Raw genomic sequence first — 25668 nt, 5'->3', positions numbered from 1 at the left:
ATATTTACACCCAGTAAAGACAAGTTGCAGATAGCAAAATTAATCTTACCCAACATATGCCTGGAGATTCGGCCCGAGTCTGGCCCACATACTTCCACAGCTGGGCAGAATCCTGCAGTTATCCTCCAGACTGCCAGTTTTCTGTGTGTGCGCCAGAGTTGGTCCAGATGTGGAAGTAGCATCTGACAGTCATGTTGTATATGGGCCAGATTCAGGTTGCGAAACTGGGCACAACCCTATATGGAGCTCCTTGTATGTAGAACTCAGACATGCTAACTCCTCAACTTATCTCTCCTTGTCTGACGTAGGTCGACGTTTATTTGTCTGGTTTTATTTCGGTGGTAAAGAACTTTGTTAAGAGAAGTTCTATATAAATAAAGTATGCGGTGCATTATCCTGCTGGACGTAGCCATTAGAAGATGGTAAACTGACGCCATAAAAGGACACACATGGTCAGCAATAATAGATTCAAATGCTGTGGCATTCAAATGATGATTGGTTTGTACTAAAGGGCCTGAAATGTGCAGAGAAAACAACCACCACCCCATTACAGCAACACCAGCTGCCTGGACTGTTGACACAAGTCAGGTTGGGTTCATGGGTTCATGCTGTAGAAGCCAAATTCTGACCCTTGGCCGGATCCACCATGAGCAAAAAGGGGCCTCTGTGATGGTCGGACAGAGGAGACATGAAATATTCTAGTTAACAAACAATAATCAATTAAAACTTTATTATACAACAGTTAGTTCCAGTTTGATTGTCTTCGGTACTCGTCCTGCGGCATCGTACTTATGACCGAATCACAGCTGTGCTGATATTCAGAATAAATAATTGCTTAATTTTATAGTTCTATGTTTTCTAGCGGATTAATCTCTCTCATTGGACGAGCCACGCCTGATATCAGTGAGGTTGTAGAAAGATAAAAAAGGGAAGAAAAATAAGCGTACACAGTAAAAAAAATGTCTATTATCAGTAGTTTTTTCAGAAAAACTAAAAAACGAAGTAGTTTTTTTTTACAGCTACATTGATTCCAACAGCGGATGTCGAGCTAGCTAACAGGGATGATAGCGTAGAAGCGTTGCCCTCTATTAGCCATGCAAACACGCAGGTAGCTACTGGAGAAGAAGTGGACAGAGACAGGGATGACAGTGACCAAACAGAGCAAGATAATGAAACTTCAAGCTCATTTGGCAGAAGAACCTGCATCATGGTCGGTTACAGAGAGCGTCCAGGAAGTCCAGTGTTGTTGAGTCTAAGTCCACTGTAGTCTCAGGTTTCTGTTCATTGTGACAGGAAGTTGAACCTGAACTTGGTCCTCTGCTGTTTTAGTCCGTCCACCTCTAGGTTGGATGTGTTGTTCACTTTGAAAAGCCTTTCTGCACCACAGTTGTAGAGAGTGGTTATCTGAGTGACCGCAGCCTTTTCTGTCAGCTCCAATCAGTCTGTCCGTTCTCCTCTGAACTCTCTCGTGTTTCATCAACAAGGTGTTTCCTCCACAGAACTGCTGCTCACTTCAAACCAGACACGCTAAAGTCACTGAGATCACATTGTTTTCTCATTCTGATGGTTTGATGTGAACATGAACTGAAGCTCTTGACCTGTGCCTCCTTGTTTTTATCCACTGGATAATTACATGATTAAGCGGATGTGCACATGTTCCTAATAAAGTGCTTGGTGAGTGTCCTTTCTGTAATTATATTATATGATATGGAGGCTTTAAATGATATAAAACTTAAGTAATGCTATCATTAGTTCTTCCCACTTCTGTATGTGTGTATTCGTGTAACAGTCTTATGTCTCAAGTTAAACTAATTAAAATGAAGTTAAAACAGTTGGTGACAAAATAAAATTAAAAAAAACTTATATGACATCCCAGCAAATAGACGTGTTTGTTGTGTTTTTATGACGGGGAAAAGTCCACTGCAGCCATAAAGCCGAGCAGATAAGCAGAGAGCAGAGACAGATGAGGATCAGTTCAGACAGTAACGGACGGACGGACGGAGACATGGACGGGCTTCATCCACACTTCACCGTGAGGACGTCCCTCAGCTTTCTGCTCCTGATCCTGCTTCAAACATCCACCGAGGCCGTGGAGCGTGAGTACTGAACTTTATCCGACTGATGGTGTCACCTCACAGAAAACCATGGGCTCAGTAACCGTCTGCTGGAGCGAACAGACCAGTTCTAACTATTCATGCTGTGTAAATGAAACCAGAAGAAGAGCTCAGGCCGGCTGAGAAAGGAAGTAAAATTAGCGCAGTGGAAAGTATGTGCGTGGAGGCAAAAGAGATGAAAGGTGGAGACAGGTATTTTAAGCGCTGATGTTCAAAGTGCAAATGCTGATTATTTATCAATTGATCTATGGATTTATTTTAATCAATTACAAAGCTCTTGAATACTGAGGAGATGGTATGATAATACATTTTAATCATCACACTATAATGTAGCTTCAATTTAAGACCTTGCTGATTATGGAGAAGTATGATTATGTCACAGGGAAAGTAATAAAGCATTTCCTCTATTTCATATAAAAATAGGAATTGTAAAAACTATTTATTAATAAACTCAACATCAATAAATACGCAAGATTAAAAAATGGATTAACAAAAACAGCCTAGAACATTCATTAAATAAACCATTATTTATAAATGCTAAATGTAATTTTGTTGAATGACTCAGATTAATAAAACAGCCACTGGTTCTTCTTGGTACAAATTTAAATGTGGAGTAGTGGAAGAAAAACAGGGCTGAACTATGAGGAGCTCAGGTGTAACAATTGGTGATTTCAGTGGAGAGGAAAGTGGAAACAAAAGTGAAGTAAGGGGAAAATAACAAAATGGTGTTAATACCTGACAAAAGCTGTTGTGGCAGACGACAGTTTAAAATGATAAAAGTAAATCCACCTTCAGATTGCTGCGTCAGAAACACCCTCCATGTCTCAGTGGATTGCGTAACCTGTGTTTCCTCAACTCGTTGGCAGAGGGTCATAGTCAAACACCTCTCCACAATCATCCTCCTTATTTTACCACCAATGACACAGTGTGGATACCTTCTTTATTCAAATTATAAAACTGGAATTTAGCTATAACTGGCCTGGTGTGTTTGAAAATGCTTGAGTGCAACTTTGAGGTACTTGTACTTTAGTATTTGCATTTTCTGCTACTTCATACTTCCACTTCAGTTCAGAAGGAAACATTAACTACATTAATTTAATTAATTTAATTTCTTTGCAGAGTCAGATTAATAGTACAAAATATACCAACAAATAAATTAGAGTGTATTATTACAGGGGTAAGATTTTATTGATCCTATTCACCCAGCAGTATTTGAAGTAAAAAAAAATTAGCTGTTCTGCATAATGAGTCATTTTTCTTTTGGTACTTTCAGTTTATTTTGATGCTAATGATCTAATCGTCCTAAATTATAGTGTCAATCCTCCACTACTAATCTTAACTCCCACACCCACTAATATTGTGTTTGAATTTATACATGATGCAAATTCAAATTTCCTATTGTATGAAACTATATTTGATTATATTCTAGTAAGAAACCTCCTTTTTCAATGCAAACACAGCATTTTCTTCATGTTTACCTGTTGTCTTGATAAGTCAATCGTAATTTGTTGCTTTAGTATGTACGGGTCTGGACCTCTAAATGTAAAGCACTTTCAGGTTTTTCATGGTTTTCAGTTTTGGGTAGCAGTCTGAGCTACGTACTGGATGAGCAGAGAAGAAACTGATATCAATTTTCTAATCTGACTTTGGGGACTTCTTTAACTGTGATAGTTGTGTTGTTCTTCTCTCCCAGCAATCTGTTCTGGCCCTCAATCCGTGGAGTTTCCAGAAAACAACACAGTGGGTGCAGTTGTAGCAAATATCATTGTCAAACCAGGAGTGACCCTTGAGTTCAGTCCTTCGTCTGACGAGCCCAACCCGTTCGAGCTCCAAGGAAATCAGCTGATAGCTGCAGCAGTGTTGGACTATGAGGTACTGTAGGACATGACTAATAGTGCCAGCCAGGTGTGAAAACCATGTCCCAGTTTCGATCGAACAATCTCTGAAGAAATGTAATTGTTGAGCATGAAGTTTTTTGGGTTTGCAGACGGAGAAAAATCACATTGCCAGGATCACCTGCACTGAGACAGCTACAAACCTGAAGGTAAAACTTTATATATGTTTTCACTTAGATAAAAAATCTGCACTATTCTAATTTACATTTGTAATTTTTAAATCTGTTGTTTGTTTACATTTTAAAAAAAGACTGAATGAGGTATTTTAAAGTCAGCATGGATACAAATAGAAAGAAGCAGCATTAACAGTCCGAGAGGCTTGAGGAGGTTGTACAGGTTCTTGTTGAGGTTCTGAATGTAATGAAGAGTTTGTGCAGCTTCTAGGAGGTCCTCCAAGTCCTCCTAGGTTTTAAAGCTTTTAGAGGAGGCTGTAAAGGTAGTTGGAGAGGCTGTGTAGGTTCTTGCCAAGGTTCTCCAGGTACTTCAGGAGGTTCTCTAGGGGCTTGAGGGGTTTTTAAAAGGTGTTCAAACAGGTTGTGCAGATTCCAGGACACTGAGGAAGTTGTACAAATGCCTGAGGAACCTGTGTACGTTCTTGAAGGGGTTGTAATGGTTCTTCAGGAGGATTTACAGGATCTTGAAGGTTGAAGAAGTTCCTGCGAAGGTACACAGAGAGGTTGTACAGGTACTTGAAAAGCATGTACAGGTTTTGGTGGTGGTTGGTAAATGGTTATCCTGGTGCATGAGGAGGTTCTGCAAGTGCTTGAGGTTGCTGGAAAGTTGTGCTTAAGAAGGTTTTATGGGTTCTTCAGGAGGTTCTCTGTGCTTGAAGAGGCTAGAAAGGATGCTTAACGAAGTCCTCCATGCACATGAAGAGGTTGTAAAGCTTTTAGAGGAGGCTGTAAAGGTAATTAGAGAGGCTGTACAGGTTCTTGTTGAGGTTCTCTAGGTGCTTGAGGAGATCGTACAGGTTCTTCAGAAGATTCTACAGATGTCTGAGGAGCCTGTACACATCTGTGAAAAACTGGTACAGGCGCTTGAGGAAGATCTCCAGGTGCAAGAAGAGGTATTAATGATTCTTGAGAGAGATTATAGAAAAAGATGTGAAGGTTCTCGAGGAGGTTCTCCGGGTGTTTGAGGGGTTTGTACAAGTTAATGAGTAGACCAGAAAGGTTCTTCAGGAGGTTATACAGGTTCTTGAGAAGATTCTACAAGTGCTTGGATAGATCTACATATGCTTGAGGGGCCTGTACAGGCTTTTGAAAAAGGTTATACTGGTGTGTGGGCAGGTTCTCTAGATACTTATAGCAGTTTTACAATTTTTTTAAAGGTTGTTCATGGTGAAGTTTTGAGGTTTCTGTTTGTTCCACAGTGTTGAACATCATGGGATAATGTGATACTATTTGATATTAAGAGTCAGGCTCTTCATGGACCTTGAAAAACTGGAGGCCAGAATTCTGTCTTTATTTCCTGATCTTAATACTTAATATTATAAAAGTTGTAATAATATCATCATCATCAGTAAAATGCATAATTTAAATGAGGATTGTGTTTCTTTGTTTCCAGTTGAACTTCGTCATTGTTGTAATTTTGATCAATGAGAATGATAACAAACCAGTCTTTGACCAGAACCCCTACCATATTGATGTCTATGAGGTAAGAATGTAACTTTAATTACACAGGAGTTATTGTTTAAAATTGTAGATTTTTTGGTTTGTTTTTTCTGTTATTTGGTATTATATATATTTATTATAGTTGTTTTTTTAAATCTGTATTTTACCTTAAAAAAGCAACACATTTTTGTCCCAGATGTCTCCTGTAGGAAAAACCGTAGGCCGCTTCGTTGCCACAGACTTAGACCAACCCAATCAGCTCTACTACACACTGACACCTGAGTCTGTAAGACATCATGTTTACTTGTCTTTTCTTTGGATATTACCTTCCAGGATGTGTTTAGCCTAGCTTAGCACAAAGACTGGAAGAAGGTTGAAACATATCTAATCAGTTTTTGTTGTCCGGTTTAATTTCTGTTGAAGGGCTTTGAACTGAAATCACCTACCAACCCGGATCTCCTCGTTAAGACACCTCTCGCCTACGAGAAAGTCAAAAATGTCCGTCTGGTGCTGACTGCTCAGGTGAGAAATGTTCACACCTGGTTTTAACACACACACAACACATGTTTTTTTCTTTCATCTAACTGAAATGAAATCTGACTCTATGAAATAGTAGGTTGGGGGGTCATCCACAAATCTATAATGGATATGACCTTTTATGCCTTACTATACCATGACTTTTTTATGCCCTATTACACTAAAAAGTTTTTATGCCTTATTGTTATTTGACGTTTTGTGACACTTATACTTGACTGTACTGTGACGTTTTTTTAATGTTTTAATGCCTTACTATATTATGACATTTGTTGACGTTTTTATGCCTTACTATACGATGAAATTTTTTGACTTTTTTGCGCTTATTATACTGTTACATATTGTGATATTTTATATGTTTCTGTACTATAACGTTTTTTGAAGTTTTTGTACCTTCAATATTAGGACATTTTTATGCCTTAATTTACTGTGACATTTTTATGCCTTACTTTACTATGACATTTTTTTTTACGTTTTTATGTCTTACAATACTATGATGTTTTTTGACGTTTTTGTGTTTTACTATATTATGACATTTTTATACTATACTATACTTATACTACATTTTATAAGCCTTATTATACTATGACTTTTTATGCGTAGTATACTATGATGTTTTTAAGCCTTACTATATTGTGACATTTTTTTACATTTTCATGCCTTACGATACTATGACATTTTTATACCTTGTTAAACTTTTACATTTTGTGACATTTTAATACTTTAATAATTTATGATATTTCTAGAAATTTTGCCTCACCTTACTATGACGTTTTTTGACATTTTCATGCCTTACTATACTATGATATTTTATACCTTACTATACTATGCCATTTTTATGCCTTACCATACTATGATGTTTTTAGACGTTTTTATGCCATACTATACTACGATGTATTTTGAAATTTTTATGCCTTACTATACTATGACGTTTTTTGACGTTTTTATGTGTTACTATACTATGAATTTTTATACCTTACCAGACTATGATGTTTTTGACGTTTTTATGCCATACTATACTATGACGTTTTTATGCCATACCATACTATGATGTTTTTTGACGTTTTTATGTCTTACAATACTATGATGTTTTTTGACGTTTTTGTGTTTTACTATATTATGACATTTTTATACTATACTATACTTATACTACATTTTATAAGCCTTATTATACTATGACTTTTTATGCGTAGTATACTATGATGTTTTTAAGCCTTACTATATTGTGACATTTTTTTACATTTTCATGCCTTACGATACTATGACATTTTTATACCTTATTAAACTTTTACATTTTGTGACATTTTAATACTTTAATAATTTATGATATTTCTAGAAATTTTGCCTCACCTTACTATGACGTTTTTTGACATTTTCATGCCTTACTATACTATGATGTTTTTTGACATTTTTATGCCATACTATACTATGATGTTTTTTGACATTTTTATACCTTACTATACTATGATGTTTTTTGACATTTTTATACCTTACTATACTATGACGTTTTTTGACGTTTTTATGCGTTACTATACTATACATTTTTATGCCTTACCATACTATGATGTTTTTTGACGTTTTTATGCCATACTATACTACGATGTATTTTGAAATTTTTATGCCTTACTATACTATGACGTTTTTATGCCTTACTATACTATGATATTTTATACCTTACTATACTATGCCATTTTTATGCCTTACCATACTATGATGTTTTTTGACGTTTTTATGCCATACTATACTATGATGTTTTTTGACATTTTTATACCTTACTATACTATGACGTTTTTATGCCTTACTATACTATGATGTTTTTATGCCTTACCATACTATGATGTTTTTTGACGTTTTTATGCCATACTATACTATGATGTTTTTATGCCTTACTATACTATGACGTTTTTATGTCTCAATATACTTTGACATTTTATACCCTACTATATCTATGATGTTTTTTGAAATTATATGCCTTACTATACTATGACGTTTTTATGCTTTACTATACTATGATATTTTATACTTTACTATACTATGCCATTTTAATGCCATACCATACTATGATGTTTTATGACGTTTTTATGCCTTAATATAATATGACCTTTTTATGCCTCACTATACTATGACTTTTTTTAAACATTTTCATGCCTTACTATACAATGACGTTTTTATGTTTTACTATACTATGACATTTTGTTACCCTACTTTATCTATAATGTTTTTTGAAATTTTATGCCTTACTATACTATGACGTTTTTAAGCCTGACTGTACTATGACATTTTATACCCTACTATATATCTATGATGTTTTTTTAAATATTATGCTTTACTATACTATGACGTTTTTTGACACTTTCATGCCTTACTATACTTTGACGTTTTTATGCCTTACTATACTATCACTTTTTATTCCTTACTATACTATGACATTTCATAACCTACTATATCTATGATGTTTTTTGAAATTTTATGCCTTACTATACTATGACGTTTTTATGCATTACTATACTATGCTATTTTTATGCCTTACCATACTATGATGTTTTTTGACGTTTTTATGCCATACTATACTATGCCATTTTTATGCCTTACTATACTACTATGTTTTTTGACGTTTTTATGCCATACTATACTATGCCATTTTTATGCCTTACTATACTACTATGTTTTTTGACACTTTCATGCCTTACTGTACTTTGACGTTTTTATGCCTTAATATACTATCACTTTTTATTCGTTACTATACTATGACATTTCATACCCTACTATATCTATGATGTTTTTTGAAATTTTATGACTTACTATACTATGACGTTTTTATGCCTTACTATACTATGACATTTTATATCCTACTATATATCTATGATGTTTTTTGAAATATTATGCTTTACTATACTATGACGTTTTTTGACATTTTTATGTCTTACTATACTATGACATTTTTTGACATTTTCATGCCTTACTATACTATGATATTTTATACCTTACTATACTATGCCATTTTTATGCCTTTCCATACTATGATGTTTTTTGATGTTTTATGCCATACTATACTATGGCGTTTTTTGACATTTTCATGCCTTACTATAGTATGACGTTTTTATGCCTTACTATACTATGATGTTTTTTGACATTTTATGCCTTACTATACTATGTTATTTTATACCTTACTATACTATGCCATTTTTATGCCTTACTATACTATGACGTTTTTTGACATTTTTATGCCTTACTATACTATGATATTTTATACCTTACCATACTATGCCATTTTTATGCCTCACCATACTATGATGTTTTTTGACATTTTCATACCTTCCTATAATATCACGTTTTTATGCCTTACTATACTATGAAGTTTTTATGACTTACTATAATATGATATTTTTAGACATTTTTATGCCTTACTATACTATGAAGTTTTTATGCCTTACTATACTATGATATTTTTTGACATTTTTATGCCTTACTACACTATGATATTTTCATGCCTTACCATACTATGATGTTTTTTGACTTTTTTATGCCTTACTATACTATGAAGTTTTTATGCCTTACTATACAATTATGTTTTTTTGACATTTTCATGCCTTAATATACTATGACGTTTTTTTTTACGTTTTTATGTCTTACTATACTATGATGTTTTTTGACATTTTCATGCCTTACTATACTATGATATTTTTATGCCTTACTATACTATGACGTTTTTTTTTACGTTTTTATGTCTTACTATACTATGATGTTTTTTGACATTTTCATGCCTTACTATACTATGATATTTTTATGCCTTACTATACTATGATGCTTTTTGACATTTTTATGCCTTATTATACTATGATATTTCATACATTACTATACTATGACGTTTTTTTGACATTTTTAGGTCTTACTATACTATGACATTTTATTCCTTACTTTACAATGATATTTTATACCTTACTATACTATGCCATTTTTATGCCTTACTATACTATGACCTTTTTTGACATTTTTATGCCTTACTATACTATGATATTTTATACCTTACTATACTATGACGTTTTTATGCCTAACTATACAATGCCATTTTTATGCCTTATCATACTATGATGTTTTTTGATGTTTTTATGCCATATTATACTATGACGTTTTTATGTCTTACTATACTATGACATTTTATACCCTATTATATCTATGATGTTTTTTGAAATTTTATGCCTTACAATACTATGATGTTTTTTTTATGTTTTTATGCCATACTATACTATGACGTCTTCATGCCTTACCATACTATGATGTTTTTTGACATTTTTTTGCCTTACTATACTATGATGTTTTTTGACATTTTTATGCCTTACTATACTATGATATTTTATACCTTACTATACTATGCCATTTTTATGCCTTACTATACTATGATGTTTTTTGACATTTTTATGCCTTACTATACTATGATATTTTATACCTTACTATACTATGCCATTTTTATGCCTTACTATACTATGCCATTTTTATGCCTTACTATACTATTATGTTTTTTGACATTTTTATGCCTTACTATACTATGATATTTTATACCTTACTATACTATGCCATTTTTATGCCTTTCCATACTATGATGTTTTTTTATGTTTTTATGCCATACTATACTATGACGTCTTCATGCCTTACCATACTATGATGTTTTTTGACATTTTCATGCCTTACTATACTATGCCATTTTTACGCCTTACCATACTATGATGTTTTTTGACATTTTTTTGCCTTACTATACTATGATGTTTTTTGACATTTTTATGCCTTACTATACTATGATATTTTATACCTTACTATACTATGCCATTTTTATGCCTTACTATACTATTATGTTTTTTGACATTTTTATGCCTTACTATACTATGATATTTTATACCTTACTATACTATGACATTTTTATGCCTTACTATACTATGATGTTTTTTTGACATTTTCATACCTTACTATACTATGACGTTTTTTTGACATTTTCATGTCTTACTATACTTCCACTTTTTATGCCTTACTATACTATGACTTTTTTTTTCAATTTCACGCCTAACTATACAATAATGTTTTTGATGTTTTTATGCCATACTATACTATGACATCTTTATGCCTTACTATACTATGATGTTTTTTGACATTTTCATGCCTTACTATACTATGAAGTTTTCATGCCTTGCTATACTATGACTTTTTATGCCTTACTATACTATGATGTTTTTTTGACATTTTTATGCCTTACTATACTATGACGTTTTTTCACATTTTATGCCTTACTATACTATGACATATTAATGCCTTTCCATAATATGATGTTTTTTTTAATGTTTTTATGCCATACTATACTATGACGTCTTCATGCCTTACCATACTATGATATTTTTATGCCTTACTATACTATGCCATTTTTACGCCTTACCATACTATTATGTTTTTTGACATTTTTATGCCTTACTATACTATGATATTTTATACCTTACTATACTATGCCATTTTTATGCCTTACTATACTATTATGTTTTTTGACATTTTTATGCCTTACTATACTATGATATTTTATACCTTACTATACTATGCCATTTTTATGCCTTACTATACTATTATGTTTTTTGACATTTTTATGCCTTACTATACTATGATATTTTATACCTTACTATACTATGCCATTTTTATGCCTTTCCATACTATGATGTTTTTTTATGTTTTTATGCCATACTATACTATGACGTTTTTATGCCTTACCATACTATGATGTTTTTTGACATTTTCATGCCTTACTATACTATGCCATTTTTACGCCTTACCATACTATGATGTTTTTTGACATTTTTTTGCCTTACTATACTATGATGTTTTTTGACATTTTTATGCCTTACTATACTATGATATTTTATACCTTACTATACTATGCCATTTTTATGCCTTACTATACTATTATGTTTTTTGACATTTTATGCCATATTATACTATGACGTTTTTATGTCTTACTATACTATGACATTTTATACCCTATTATATCTATGATGTTTTTTGAAATTTTATGCCTTACTATAGTATGATGTTTTTATGCCCTACTATACTATCACTTTTTATGTCTTATGATACTGACATTTTATACCCTACTGTATCTATGATGTTTTTTGAAATTTTATGCCTTACTATACTATGACGTCTTTATGCCTTACTATACTATGATGTTTTTTGACATTTTCATGCCTTACTGTAATATGACGTTTTTATGCCTCACTATACTATGACGTTTTTTTGACATTTTCATGCCTTACTATACTATGACGTTTTTTGACATTTTTATGCCTTACTATACTATGATATTTTATACCTTACCATACTATGCCATTTTTATGCCTCACCATACTATGATGTTTTTTGACATTTTCATACCTTCCTATAATATCACGTTTTTATGCCTTACTATACTATGATGTTTTTTGACATTTTCATGCCTTACTATAATATGACATTTTTATGCCTTACTATACTATGAAGTTTTTATGCCTTACTATACTATGATGTTTTTTGACATTTTTATGCCTTACTATACTATGACGTTTTTTTTTACGTTTTTATGTCTTACTATACTATGATGTTTTTTGACATTTTTATGCCTTACTATACTATGATGTTTTTTGACATTTTTATGCCTTACTATACTATGATGTTTTTTGACATTTTTATGCCTTACTATACTATGATATTTTATACCTTACTATACTATGCCATTTTTATGCCTTACTATACTATTATGTTTTTTGACATTTTATGCCATATTATACTATGACGTTTTTATGTCTTACTATACTATGACATTTTATACCCTATTATATCTATGATGTTTTTTGAAATTTTATGCCTTACTATAGTATGACGTTTTTATGCCCTACTATACTATCACTTTTTATGTCTTATGATACTGACATTTTATACCCTACTGTATCTATGATGTTTTTTGAAATTTTATGCCTTACTATACTATGACGTCTTTATGCCTTACTATACTATGACGTTTTTATGCCTAACTATACAATGCCATTTTTATGCCTTATCATACTATGATGTTTTTTGATGTTTTTATGCCATATTATACTATGACGTTTTTATGTCTTACTATACTATGACATTTTATACCCTATTATATCTATGATGCTTTTTGACATTTTTATGCCTTACTATACTATGACGTTTTTTTGACATTTTTTATGGTTTACTATACTATGACGTTTTTTTGACATTTTTTATGGTTTACTATACTATGACGTTTTTTTGACATTTTTTATGTTGTACTATACTTTGACATTTTTATGCCTTAATTTACTATGCATTTTTATGCCTACTATACTATGATGTTTTTTGACATTTTTATGCCTTACTATACTATGATATTTTATACCTTACTATACTATGCCATTTTTATGCCTTACTATACTATGACGTTTTTTTGACATTTTTATGCCTTACTATACTATGATTTTTTTTGACATTTTCATACCTTACTATACTATGATGCTTTTTGACATTTTTATGCCTTTCCATACTATGATGTTTTTTTATGTTTTTATGCCTTACTATACTATGACGTCTTCATGCCTTACCATACTATGATTTTTTTTGACATTTTCATGCCTTACTATACTATGCCATTTTTACGCCTTACCATACTATGATGTTTTTTGACATTTTTTTGCCTTACTATACTATGATGTTTTTTGACATTTTTATGCCTTACTATACTATGATATTTTATACCTTACTATACTATGCCATTTTTATGCCTTACTATACTATTATGTTTTTTGAAATTTTATGCCTTACTATAGTATGACGTTTTTATGCCCTACTATACTATCACTTTTTATGTCTTATGATACTGACATTTTATACCCTACTGTATCTATGATGTTTTTTGAAATTTTATGCCTTACTATACTATGACGTCTTTATGCCTTACTATACCATGATGTTTTTTGACATTTTCATGCCTTACTGTAATATGACGTTTTTATGCCTCACTATACTATGACGTTTTTTTGACATTTTCATGCCTTACTATACTATGACGTTTTTTGACATTTTTATGCCTTACTATACTATGATATTTTATACCTTACCATACTATGCCATTTTTATGCCTCACCATACTATGATGTTTTTTGACATTTTCATACCTTCCTATAATATCACGTTTTTATGCCTTACTATACTATGATGTTTTTTGACATTTTCATGCCTTACTATAATATGACATTTTTATGCCTTACTATACTATGAAGTTTTTATGCCTTACTATACTATGATGTTTTTTGACATTTTTATGCCTTACTATACTATGACGTTTTTTTTTACGTTTTTATGTCTTACTATACTATGATGTTTTTTGACATTTTCATGCCTTACTATACTATGATATTTTTATGCCTTACTATACTATGATGTTTTTTGACATTTTTATGCCTTACTATACTATGATATTTTATACCTTACTATACTATGCCATTTTTATGCCTTACTATACTATTATGTTTTTTGACATTTTATGCCATATTATACTATGACGTTTTTATGTCTTACTATACTATGACATTTTATACCCTATTATATCTATGATGTTTTTTGAAATTTTATGCCTTACTATAGTATGACGTTTTTATGCCCTACTATACTATCACTTTTTATGTCTTATGATACTGACATTTTATACCCTACTGTATCTATGATGTTTTTTGAAATTTTATGCCTTACTATACTATGACGTCTTTATGCCTTACTATACTATGATGTTTTTTGACATTTTCATGCCTTACTGTAATATGACGTTTTTATGCCTCACTATACTATGACGTTTTTTGACATTTTTATGCCTTACTATACTATGATATTTTATACCTTACCATACTATGCCATTTTTATGCCTCACCATACTATGATGTTTTTTGACATTTTCATACCTTCCTATAATATCACGTTTTTATGCCTTACTATACTATGACGTTTTTTGACATTTTCATGCCTTACTATAATATGACATTTTTATGCCTTACTATACTATGAAGTTTTTATGCCTTACTATACTATGATGTTTTTTGACATTTTTATGCCTTACTATACTATGACGTTTTTTTTTACGTTTTTATGTCTTACTATACTATGATGTTTTTTGACATTTTCATGCCTTACTATACTATGATATTTTTATGCCTTACTATACTATGATATTTTTATGCCTTACTATACTATGATGCTTTTTGACATTTTTATGCTTTACTATACTATGGCGTTTTTTGACATTTTCATGCCTTACTACACTATGATATTTCATACATTACTATACAATGACGTTTTTTTAACATTTTTAGGTCTTACTATACTATGGCGTTTTTTGACATTTTTATGCCTTACTACACTATGATATTACATACATTACTATACTATGACGTTTTTTTGACATTTTTAGGTCTTACTATACTATGACATTTTTATTCCTTACTTTACAATGATATTTTATACCTTACTATACTATGCCATTTTTATGCCTTACTATACTATGACCTTTTTTGACATTTTTATGCCTTACTATACTATGACCTTTTTTGACATTTTTATGCCTTACTATACTATGACCTTTTTTGACATTTTTATGCCTTACTATACTATGATATTTTATACCTTACTATACTATGACGTTTTTATGCCTTACTATACAATGCCATTTTTATGCCTTATCATACTATGATGTTTTTTGATGTTTTTATGCCATATTATACTATGACGTTTTTATGTCTTACTATACTATGACATTTTATACCCTATTATATCTATGATGCTTTTTGACATTTTTATGCCTTACTATACTATGACGTTTTTTGACATTTTTATGGTTTACTATACTATGACGTTTTTTGACATTTTTATGTTGTACTATACTTTGACATTTTTATGCCTTAATTTACTATGCATTTTTATGCCCTACTATACTATGATGTTTTTTGACATTTTTATGCCTTACTATACTATGATATTTTATACCTTACTATACTATGCCATTTTTATGCCTTACTATACTATGACGTTTTTTTTACTTTTTTATGCCATACTATACTATGACGTTTTTATGCCTTACTATACCATGATATTTTATACCTTACTATACTATGATGTTTTTTTGAATTTTTATGCCTTACTATACCATGATATTTTTATGCCTTACTATACTATGACTTTTTTGACATTTTTATGCCTTACTATAATATGACGTTTTTATGCCTTACTATACTATGACGTTTTTTTAACATTTTTAGGTCTTACTATACTATGACATTTTTATGCCTTACTATACTATGATGTTTTTTTTACTTTTTTATGCCATACTATACTATGACGTCTTCATGCCTTACTATGCCATGATATTTTATACCTTACTATACTATGACGTTTTTTGACATTTTATGCCTTACTATACCATGATATTTTATACCTTACTATACTATGACGTTTTTTGACATTTTCATGCCTTACTATAATATGACGTTTTTATGCCTTACTATACTATGACGTTTTTTTACATTTTCATGCCTTACTATAATATGACATTTTTATGCCTTACTATACTATGGCGTTTTTTGACATTTTCATGCCTTACTACACTATGATATTTCATACATTACTATACTATGACGTTTTTTTAACATTTTTAGGTCTTACTATACTATGGCGTTTTTTGACATTTCTATGCCTTACTATACTATGATATTTCATACCTTACTATACTATGATGTTTTTTGACATTTTTATGCTTTACTATACTATGATATTTTATACCTTACTATACTATGATATTTTATACCTTACTATACTATGCCATTTTTATGCCTTACTATACTATGACCTTTTTTGACATTTTTATGCCTTACTATACTATGACCTTTTTTGACATTTTTATGCCTTACTATACTATGATATTTTATACCTTACTATACTATGACGTTTTTATGCCTAACTATACAATGCCATTTTTATGCCTTATCATACTATGATGTTTTTTGATGTTTTTAAGCCATATTATACTATGACGTTTTTATGTCTTACTATACTATGACATTTTTATGTTGTACTATACTATGATATTTTTATACTTACTATACTATGATGCTTTTTGACATTTTTATGCCTTACTATACTATGACCTTTTTTGACATTTTTATGGTTTACTATACTATGACGTTTTTTGACATTTTTATGTTGTACTATACTATGATATTTTATACCTTACTATACTATGCCATTTTTATGCCTTACAATACTATGATGTTTTTTTTACTTTTTTATGCCATACTATACTATGACGTTTTTATGTCTTACTATACTATGATATTTTATACCTTACTATACTATGACGTTTTTTGACATTTTTATGCCTTACTATAATATGACGTTTTTTGACATTTTTATGCCTTACTATACTATGACGTTTTTTTACATTTTCATGCCTTACTATAATATGACATTTTTATGCCTTACTATACTATGACGTTTTTTGACATTTTTATGGTTTACTATACTATGACGTTTTTTGACATTTTTATGTTGTACTATACTATGATATTTTATACCTTACTATACTATGCCATTTTTATGCCTTACAATACTATGATGTTTTTTTTACTTTTTTATGCCATACTATACTATGACGTCTTCATGCCTTACTATGCCATGATATTTTATACCTTACTATACTATGACGTTTTTTGACATTTTATGCCTTACTATACCATGATATTTTATACCTTACTATACTATGACGTTTTTTGACATTTTCATGCCTTACTATAATATGACGTTTTTATGCCTTACTATACTATGATGTTTTTTTGACATTTTCATACATTACTATACTATGACGTTTTTTTGACATTTTCATGTCTTACTATACTATGACTTTTTTTTTTTTTTTACGTTTTTATGTCTTACTATACTTCCACTTTTTATGCCTTACTATACTATGACTTTTTTTTTCAATTTCACGCCTAACTATACAATAATGTTTTTGACGTTTTTATGCCATACTATACTATGATGTTTTTATGTCTTACTATACTATGACATTTTATACCCTATTATATCTATGATGCTTTTTGACATTTTTATGCCTTACTATACTATGACGTTTTTTGACATTTTTATGGTTTACTATACTATGACGTTTTTTGACATTTTTATGTTGTACTATACTTTGACATTTTTATGCCTTAATTTACTATGCATTTTTATGCCCTACTATACTATGATGTTTTTTGACATTTTTATGCCTTACTATACTATGATATTTTATACCTTACTATACTATGCCATTTTTATGCCTTACAATACTATGATGTTTTTTTTACTTTTTTATGCCATACTATACTATGACGTCTTCATGCCTTACTATGCCATGATATTTTATACCTTACTATACTATGACGTTTTTTGACATTTTATGCCTTACTATACCATGATATTTTATACCTTACTATACTATGACGTTTTTTTACATTTTCATGCCTTACTATAATATGACATTTTTATGCCTTACTATACTATGACGTTTTTTGACATTTTTATGGTTTACTATACTATGACGTTTTTTGACATTTTCATGTCTTACTATACTATGACTTTTTTTTTTTTTTTACGTTTTTATGTCTTACTATACTTCCACTTTTTATGCCTTACTATACTATGACTTTTTTTTTCAATTTCACGCCTAACTATACAATAATGTTTTTGACGTTTTCATGCCATACTATACTATGACATCTTTATGCCTTACTATACTATGAAGTTTTTTGACATTTTTATGCCTTACTATACTATGACGTCTTTTGACATTTTCATGCCTTACTATAATATGACTTTTTTTTTTTTTTTACGTTTTTATGTCTTACTATACTATGATGTTTTTTGACATTTTCATGCCTTACTATAATATGACATTTTTATGCCTCACCATATTATGACGTTTTTTGACATTTTCATGTCTTACTATACTATCACTTTTTATACCTTATTATACTAAGACATTTTATAGCTTACTATACTATGGCGTTTTCTAATGATTTACTACGATATGACTTTTTAGACTTTTTATTCCTTGTTATATTATGACTTATGACGTATTATCCCTATGTCATGAGTAAAGTTATATATGTGCCATATGTGTCACTTATAAGAGGAAACACTATTATGAAATATATATATCCGCTGGATATATTAAATAAAAGTGTATAATATATGAAATAATTACCACAAAATGCAACTTTATTACTTATTCAAATTTTATATGATTTCCTTATAATTTCATATTAAATTTAAACATACATGTCTATCTTTTATATTTACATATATAATATGAACATAATCGGACAGGCTTTGGGATGGATACATATTTCTTAACATATGCCTGTAATATAAACACACATCATAAAATACATTAATACAGAAATATATACATATATATAAAAATACATAATACAACGCAACACATAAACATAAATACAATATATTTCTATTAGCTAGACATAAATGTCAATATATGATATTCTTCCAATTTCCAAAATAGAAAGAACAAAGAACAGAAAGAAACACTTAAGTGGCTTTAAATGTAAAAAAGCTTTAGTCTCTCTAAAGGTAAGCCTGTGAGACTAGTTTCAGTACAGTTTCTCAGAGTTCTGCTGCGTGTTTCTGTATTGTGCTGAAATAATCAGGTTTCAATTGTTGTTTCTCTTTTTTCATCAGGACACACCGTTGGCAACAACAGATGCCAGGCCTTCGTTTACCACCACCACCACCATCATGGTCACCATCTTAGACAAGGACAACAGGCCACCGTGGTTCCAGCCCTGCATCATGCACGAGATGGGGGGTGCTGTGATCTGCCAGAGCACCGGCTACACCGGCAAGGTCGTCCTCAACGAACAAGAGGTGTGGATCTACAAAGTTCAGTGTGTCCAAGTGCAGTGGCCCTGAAAGCTCAACAGAACAATTTAAGAAAACACAAGCACAAAGATTAACATGAAAACGAAGCGAACACAGAAACACACTAAAAATATAGAAAAAAGCACCAGAAATACAGAAATGCTCACGTTTTCACCACTTTTAAACATCTCCTTGAAACTTTTGTTACACATTTCTGTGTTCTGTGTTTGATTGTGTTTCCTGTTGCACACATGCTGTTAGGTTAGTGAACGCTATTCTATTTGCATGTGTTTTCTTTTTACAGTGCTCTGAGTTTTCAGGGCCACTGTACCAATCTCCCTCCAGCAACTCTGTCTTATGTGTGTCTTTGTGTTCTTGAAAAAGAGATACTGTTAGACAATCTCACAAGCATGTTGTTCGGAGGAGACTGTGACCTTAATACAACCCCTAAATTGTGTTTTCACCTCTTCAGCCACTCTGTTAGACACATGATGATGATGAAAAGAGTGTTTTCTTCTCTGCAGACCGGACTGTTACCACTGAAACCGGGACCACTTTACGCCATTGATGGAGACTCTGCGATAAATGAAGCGATAACATACTCGTTTCTGAGCGGTGAGCAGCTCGGATTATAACAAACAAAAAATGTTTTTTTTTTTTTTTTTGTAAAAGCTGTTGATTATCAGCAGGTAGAAGAGCTCAGTCTGTCTGTGTTTTAGGAAATGATGAGCTTCTTTTTGAGATCAACCCCAACACCGGGAACATCAGCATGCTGAAGCCGGCCAGCAAGTTGGAGACAATCAGTCTGACAGTGCTGGTAAAAAGAAAACTTTCACATGCTTTTATCCAGTGCATTCAAAACATGGCATCATGGCGGCTCTCAGAAAATAATGAGAATAATAAGTTCCACATTTTGTTTGTTCTCTTTTGCTTACGTTGTCAGACCAAATTACAATGAAATACTTCCTCTCGCTCATGTGCTGCCACGGCTCACATTTACCTCTCTTCTGGTTATTTTTCTTCCTTTATTGTTTAATGAGCGATGAGCCTCCCTCAACTTCCTGTAATGGGTCCAAAAGTCTGAAACATCCAGAAATGTGTTTTGACACTGTGAACGAACCAAACCACGGTTCAGGTTGATCCAGACCCAGACTACCTCTTTTGGTCAGAGCAAATTTTGGTCCTGATGTCTGAAGGTCTAGACCATTCTCCTAAAGTCCAACTGAAATTGAAACTGAAACTGTTACAGTGCACATATCTGCTATATAATATTAGTTTTTGTAGACCGGTGGTGTCAGATCTAGGGGTCGAGTCCCTCCAAAAGGGCCACAAGATAAATTTAAGGGGTCATGAGATTATTAATGGGAGAGGAAAGAAAAAGCAAAATTCTGATACACACATAATATATAAACATTTGATGGACTTTTGTTGTGACAACTTGGAATTATTTCACCTATCCTCGAATGGTTATTTAAGGGAGCAATCATTACTTGGTGAAAATACTAACAACTCACAAACATCTAAAGGAGTCACAAACCAAAATAAATGGGAACCATATGCATTGGATTATATTAGATTCTTATATGTAAAGTCTTAAATAAATAAAATACTTATTTACTAAGTAAAGTACAAATACCTCAGAATTAGTACTTAGTTATTCCACCACCATCTGTTTTTATGTTTACCTTCAGGTATGTTTTCCCTCTCCTAGGCTGCGCAGAAGACGAACAGTTACCAGTTTACCACCACCACCGTCTCAATCAGTGTTCAGAAGAAGAGTCTCCACCTTCCTCAGTTTCAGAGGCCTAGCTACAGAGGCATCATCACCGGAGTGGGCTCCATGGCTATGGACCCAGAGAACAAGGACGCGCCGCTGCAGATCATCGCTACAGACGACGACTACACTACCACTGATGTAAAACACTGACTCCAGAGTCTGTACATTTCTCTAATTCTGTCACATGATGTGCAGCGCTAACCTTTTCATTTCTGCTCAAACAGGGTCTAAATCCCTACATCACCTACTCCACTATTGGGAACAATGATTTCTCGATCGTTAACGGCCACTTATTCATGACTAAGGATCTCCCAGAGGGCACGTTATCCCTGCAAGTGAGTTTACAAATCCAATAAAGGCTAAAGTGACTCAATGATAGGTTATTTTTTTTACCAAGCACTTGACTTCATCTTCACAAATTCCAGGTGATGGCAAAAGATACATCAAACGATGAATCAGCTACAGCTCAGCTCTCGGTGATGGTGACATCAGGTATGAACCAAACCGTCACAGAGGCCTCGACTAAAAACAAACCCCCCCTGGCTCTGCTTTGTCTGGGACTCAGTGCAGATCAAAAGATCCACTGATGACTTGTTGTTTTAACCAAATTCAAGGTTAATGATTGCCCCGTTTCCACCACAAAACTCTGTATAAATATTAACAAAAGTTTACCTGCATTTCAACCTGAGGAACCAGGATGTAAATTTAGTACCTAGGTATTGCCTCATCAGTGAGACTGAGACAGGGGCTGACTTTTTGATTTGTGTATACACATACCATGCACACAGTAACACAGTCCCGTGGTTGGTCTGCTTGGATGTCTCCACAAACAAGTAAGAGTTAATTTGGATGTGGACAAAGACCTTTTCATCCAATCTTCATGCAGGTGTCAGTGTTTGGCAGCACTTTCATCAGTTTAGCTAAAACAGATTCAGTACCGTCAAGTGCAACGGCTTTTTGTTGCCAATGTTGCAGCAGTCAGGTGTGTAATTAAACCAAGGCGAAAATTAACTTTCTGTCCAACAGGGACATGAGGTGAAACCATTAAGCTTCAAAGTGTGCTCTCCTCCCAGGTTTCACCACCACCAGTTTGCCTCTGAGCACTACAGACATTATGACCTCAACATCCATAGGGGAATCCACCACCAACAGCAAGACCACGGAAGATATCGTGTCCACCACCAACCCCACTATGTCCACTGACAACAGCGTCTCAACTACCATCCCCAGCACAACCAGTGAAAGCATAACCTCCACCACAGACTCCACTATGTCCACTGAGGGCAGTGTTTCAACCACTAATCCCAGTATGACCACTGAAGGAAGCAGCTCAGCTCACCCTCCCACAGGTGGTCACACGTTTCTCGCAATAACTTCTCTGTCATATAAAATATTGTCCCTTTATGGAAAAGCATAGCTAGCAACAAAGGTGATAGCAACCATCCCCAGGTTAGCAAAACTTACCTCAAATCAAAGTGAAGCAGGAAAGAGTTTTCCTGTTCTGTGTAATGCAAGATGGAAACCAAACCAGAAGACACCAAAATCCATTTCTAAGTTCATGTAAAGGTAATTCACAGTGGTCATCTTTGACCAGGAAAGGTGTCTTGTTGACATTCAAAGAGACCAACCACAAACAGCAACGCTTTGTTGTGCAGTGATAGCAGTTACTTCTGAAAAGTTGCTACCAGATTTAAACAGGCCTACCTTTATTGAGTGACCTTTGTTTTTGCAGTGATCGTACCGTCTGGCGGCTATGGGCCAGTGGACATGGCAGCACTCGGTGCGACCCTGGGTGTCCTGCTGTTAATCTGTCTGGTGGTCATCGGGGTGCTCGTCCATCGCTTGCAGAAAGGCAAAGCAGACTGGAGGAAGATCTATGAAACCAACGTGTTTCGAAGCTCTGTGAGTTCAAAGATTAAAGTTTGTTAAAGTGTTCGGAGTAAGGGCAAATACAGTGAGTAGAGAAATGTTTGCTAATCCTCAAGAAGAAGACAAAAGCTAGGTATCCTAAATACTGGAACATTGGGTTGAATGGGAAGCTTCGGGGGGGTCGGATACCAGTTGACCATCACTGTCCTAGACTGTTACCTTTGACTTCAGGACCAATATCTCATATAGGTTTTAAATACAGCTGGGCCTTAATTACAGAATAGTTGACCAGTAAAATTGGAGGCTGACTCTGGACAAGGGGATTTATAATGTACTTACCTAAAATAGCCAGACACACAAGTATCCATCCTGCAGAGTCAGGCTGCAACCAATCAGTCTCTTGTGTAATCGATGGGAGTGGCTGCAGCTCAGGAGGCATAAGGGTTGACCATTACCTGTGAGGCTGGTGGTTCGATTCCTGGCTTCTCCTGTTCATGTTTTCTTAATTAAGAATTACCCAAAACCCAGCAGGGTTTTAAACTGTCTTCCCTCCCTGATTGTATCGTCCTTCCACAGTTGGTTAAAGGTTCAGGCAGTCCTAAGGAGGGCATCCAGTACACCAACGAGGCCTTCGAGAACGATGAAGATGGAGGAAGCATGGGCTCCGGTGGCCCAGACGGGGGGATCATAATGGCTGGTAGAGAGCCACAAAAAGCAGTAGAGAGCATCCCGCACAAAGAAGCCATCATGAAGTCTTTGGCACCACTGCACGCCTTCCTGTCTGACGACACCAGCATGGCGGGCTCGGACAAGGCTGACAACGAGAAAGATGTGAAACCGATCCTGACCAAAGAGAGGCGCATGGAGGAGGGATACAAGTCAGTTTGGTTTAAGGAGGACATCGACCCCAACGCCATGGATGAGGTGGTCATCATCCCAGACAGCAGAGAGGACGACAGCGAGGAGGAAGAGGACGAGTCGTCCAGCGAGCCATCAAAACCCCCAAAGGTCGTCTTTGCCGATTCAGATCTGGACAGTGGACTCGGGGTGAAGCTGGAGGAGTCCGATGGTTATGACGCACTGACCACTGACCTTTGATCTGGGAAAGGAGCCGAAAGACGAGGACAGAGCGGGAACCACCTATAATAAAATGTTAAATTAATCTGCTGCAAGTCCTTATCAGTCATGACAGAGGAACAGTGAAATAAAACATGACTGAACACCTTATTGAAAGATTAAAAAAAAGTAATGATGACTCAGATGTCTTAATTTATAAGCCTCACCCTGAGTAAAGTGCTTTGGATTTGAAGTAATTGAACATTTTACAACTTTTATTCTTTATGTAAATACTTTGTGTCGTAATGAATGCAGTGTACCCTGATAAAGATATTATGTTGGTGTAGTTTGAGTCTGCTGAGATCAGTGTCTGTGAACTCCTAGTGGAGGAGATTTTTGAAATAATGTGTATTCATTGATTTATGCTCAGTAAAATCAGACATGTGTTTTAAACATATCTTCAAAGCTGTGCACACACGTGTTTTATATGATGGACACACAGTATAATAGTTGGTAACAGCAGAGAATGAAGGTTCTGTTCTTTAAGTTCCTCTATATTTAGTTTAACAACAGTATAGCTGCTGGTAAACATGGTTTAACACTGCAAGAGGAAAGGTTTGTGGAAAAATATATTTTTGGCTTAATTATTTACTGGCTGTGTTGGTTGTTTATTGATGTGACAAACCAGAAATGCACAGAGAGCAAAAGCAAATGATTAAAAACAGAAACACAACTACTGTTACTGTGTAAGATAATAAAAACTCTCCCTGCTGATACTAACGACTGTAAAACATTATGACAGAAACAAAGTCTGAACTTCCATCAAATAACCAACAGTT

The 25668-nt window shown here is 33.2% G+C and overlaps 1 protein-coding gene across 1 annotated transcript; it reads left to right on the top strand.

Moving 5' to 3' along the window:
* The first annotated feature begins 1963 nt into the window (after positions 1-1963).
* On the top strand, positions 1964-25253 carry cdhr5b (cadherin-related family member 5b). Its single transcript, XM_056387175.1, has 16 exons — positions 1964-2096; positions 3808-3986; positions 4102-4158; positions 4959-5075; positions 5576-5665; positions 5819-5908; positions 6046-6144; positions 19948-20133; positions 20652-20742; positions 20847-20944; positions 21839-22042; positions 22129-22239; positions 22330-22396; positions 22978-23190; positions 23637-23806; positions 24350-25253. The coding sequence occupies exons 1-16, from the start codon at positions 1964-1966 to the stop codon at positions 24869-24871; spliced, it is 2427 nt and encodes an 808-aa protein (XP_056243150.1). The 3' UTR covers positions 24872-25253.
* The last annotated feature ends 415 nt before the right edge of the window (positions 25254-25668 follow it).

This window comes from Seriola aureovittata, chromosome 10 (genome assembly GCF_021018895.1).
Source record: "Seriola aureovittata isolate HTS-2021-v1 ecotype China chromosome 10, ASM2101889v1, whole genome shotgun sequence".
Taxonomy (NCBI): Eukaryota; Metazoa; Chordata; class Actinopteri; order Carangiformes; family Carangidae; genus Seriola; species Seriola aureovittata.
The sequence above is the reverse complement of the archived record's forward strand: the minus strand, read 5'-3'. Positions and strand labels throughout refer to the sequence as shown.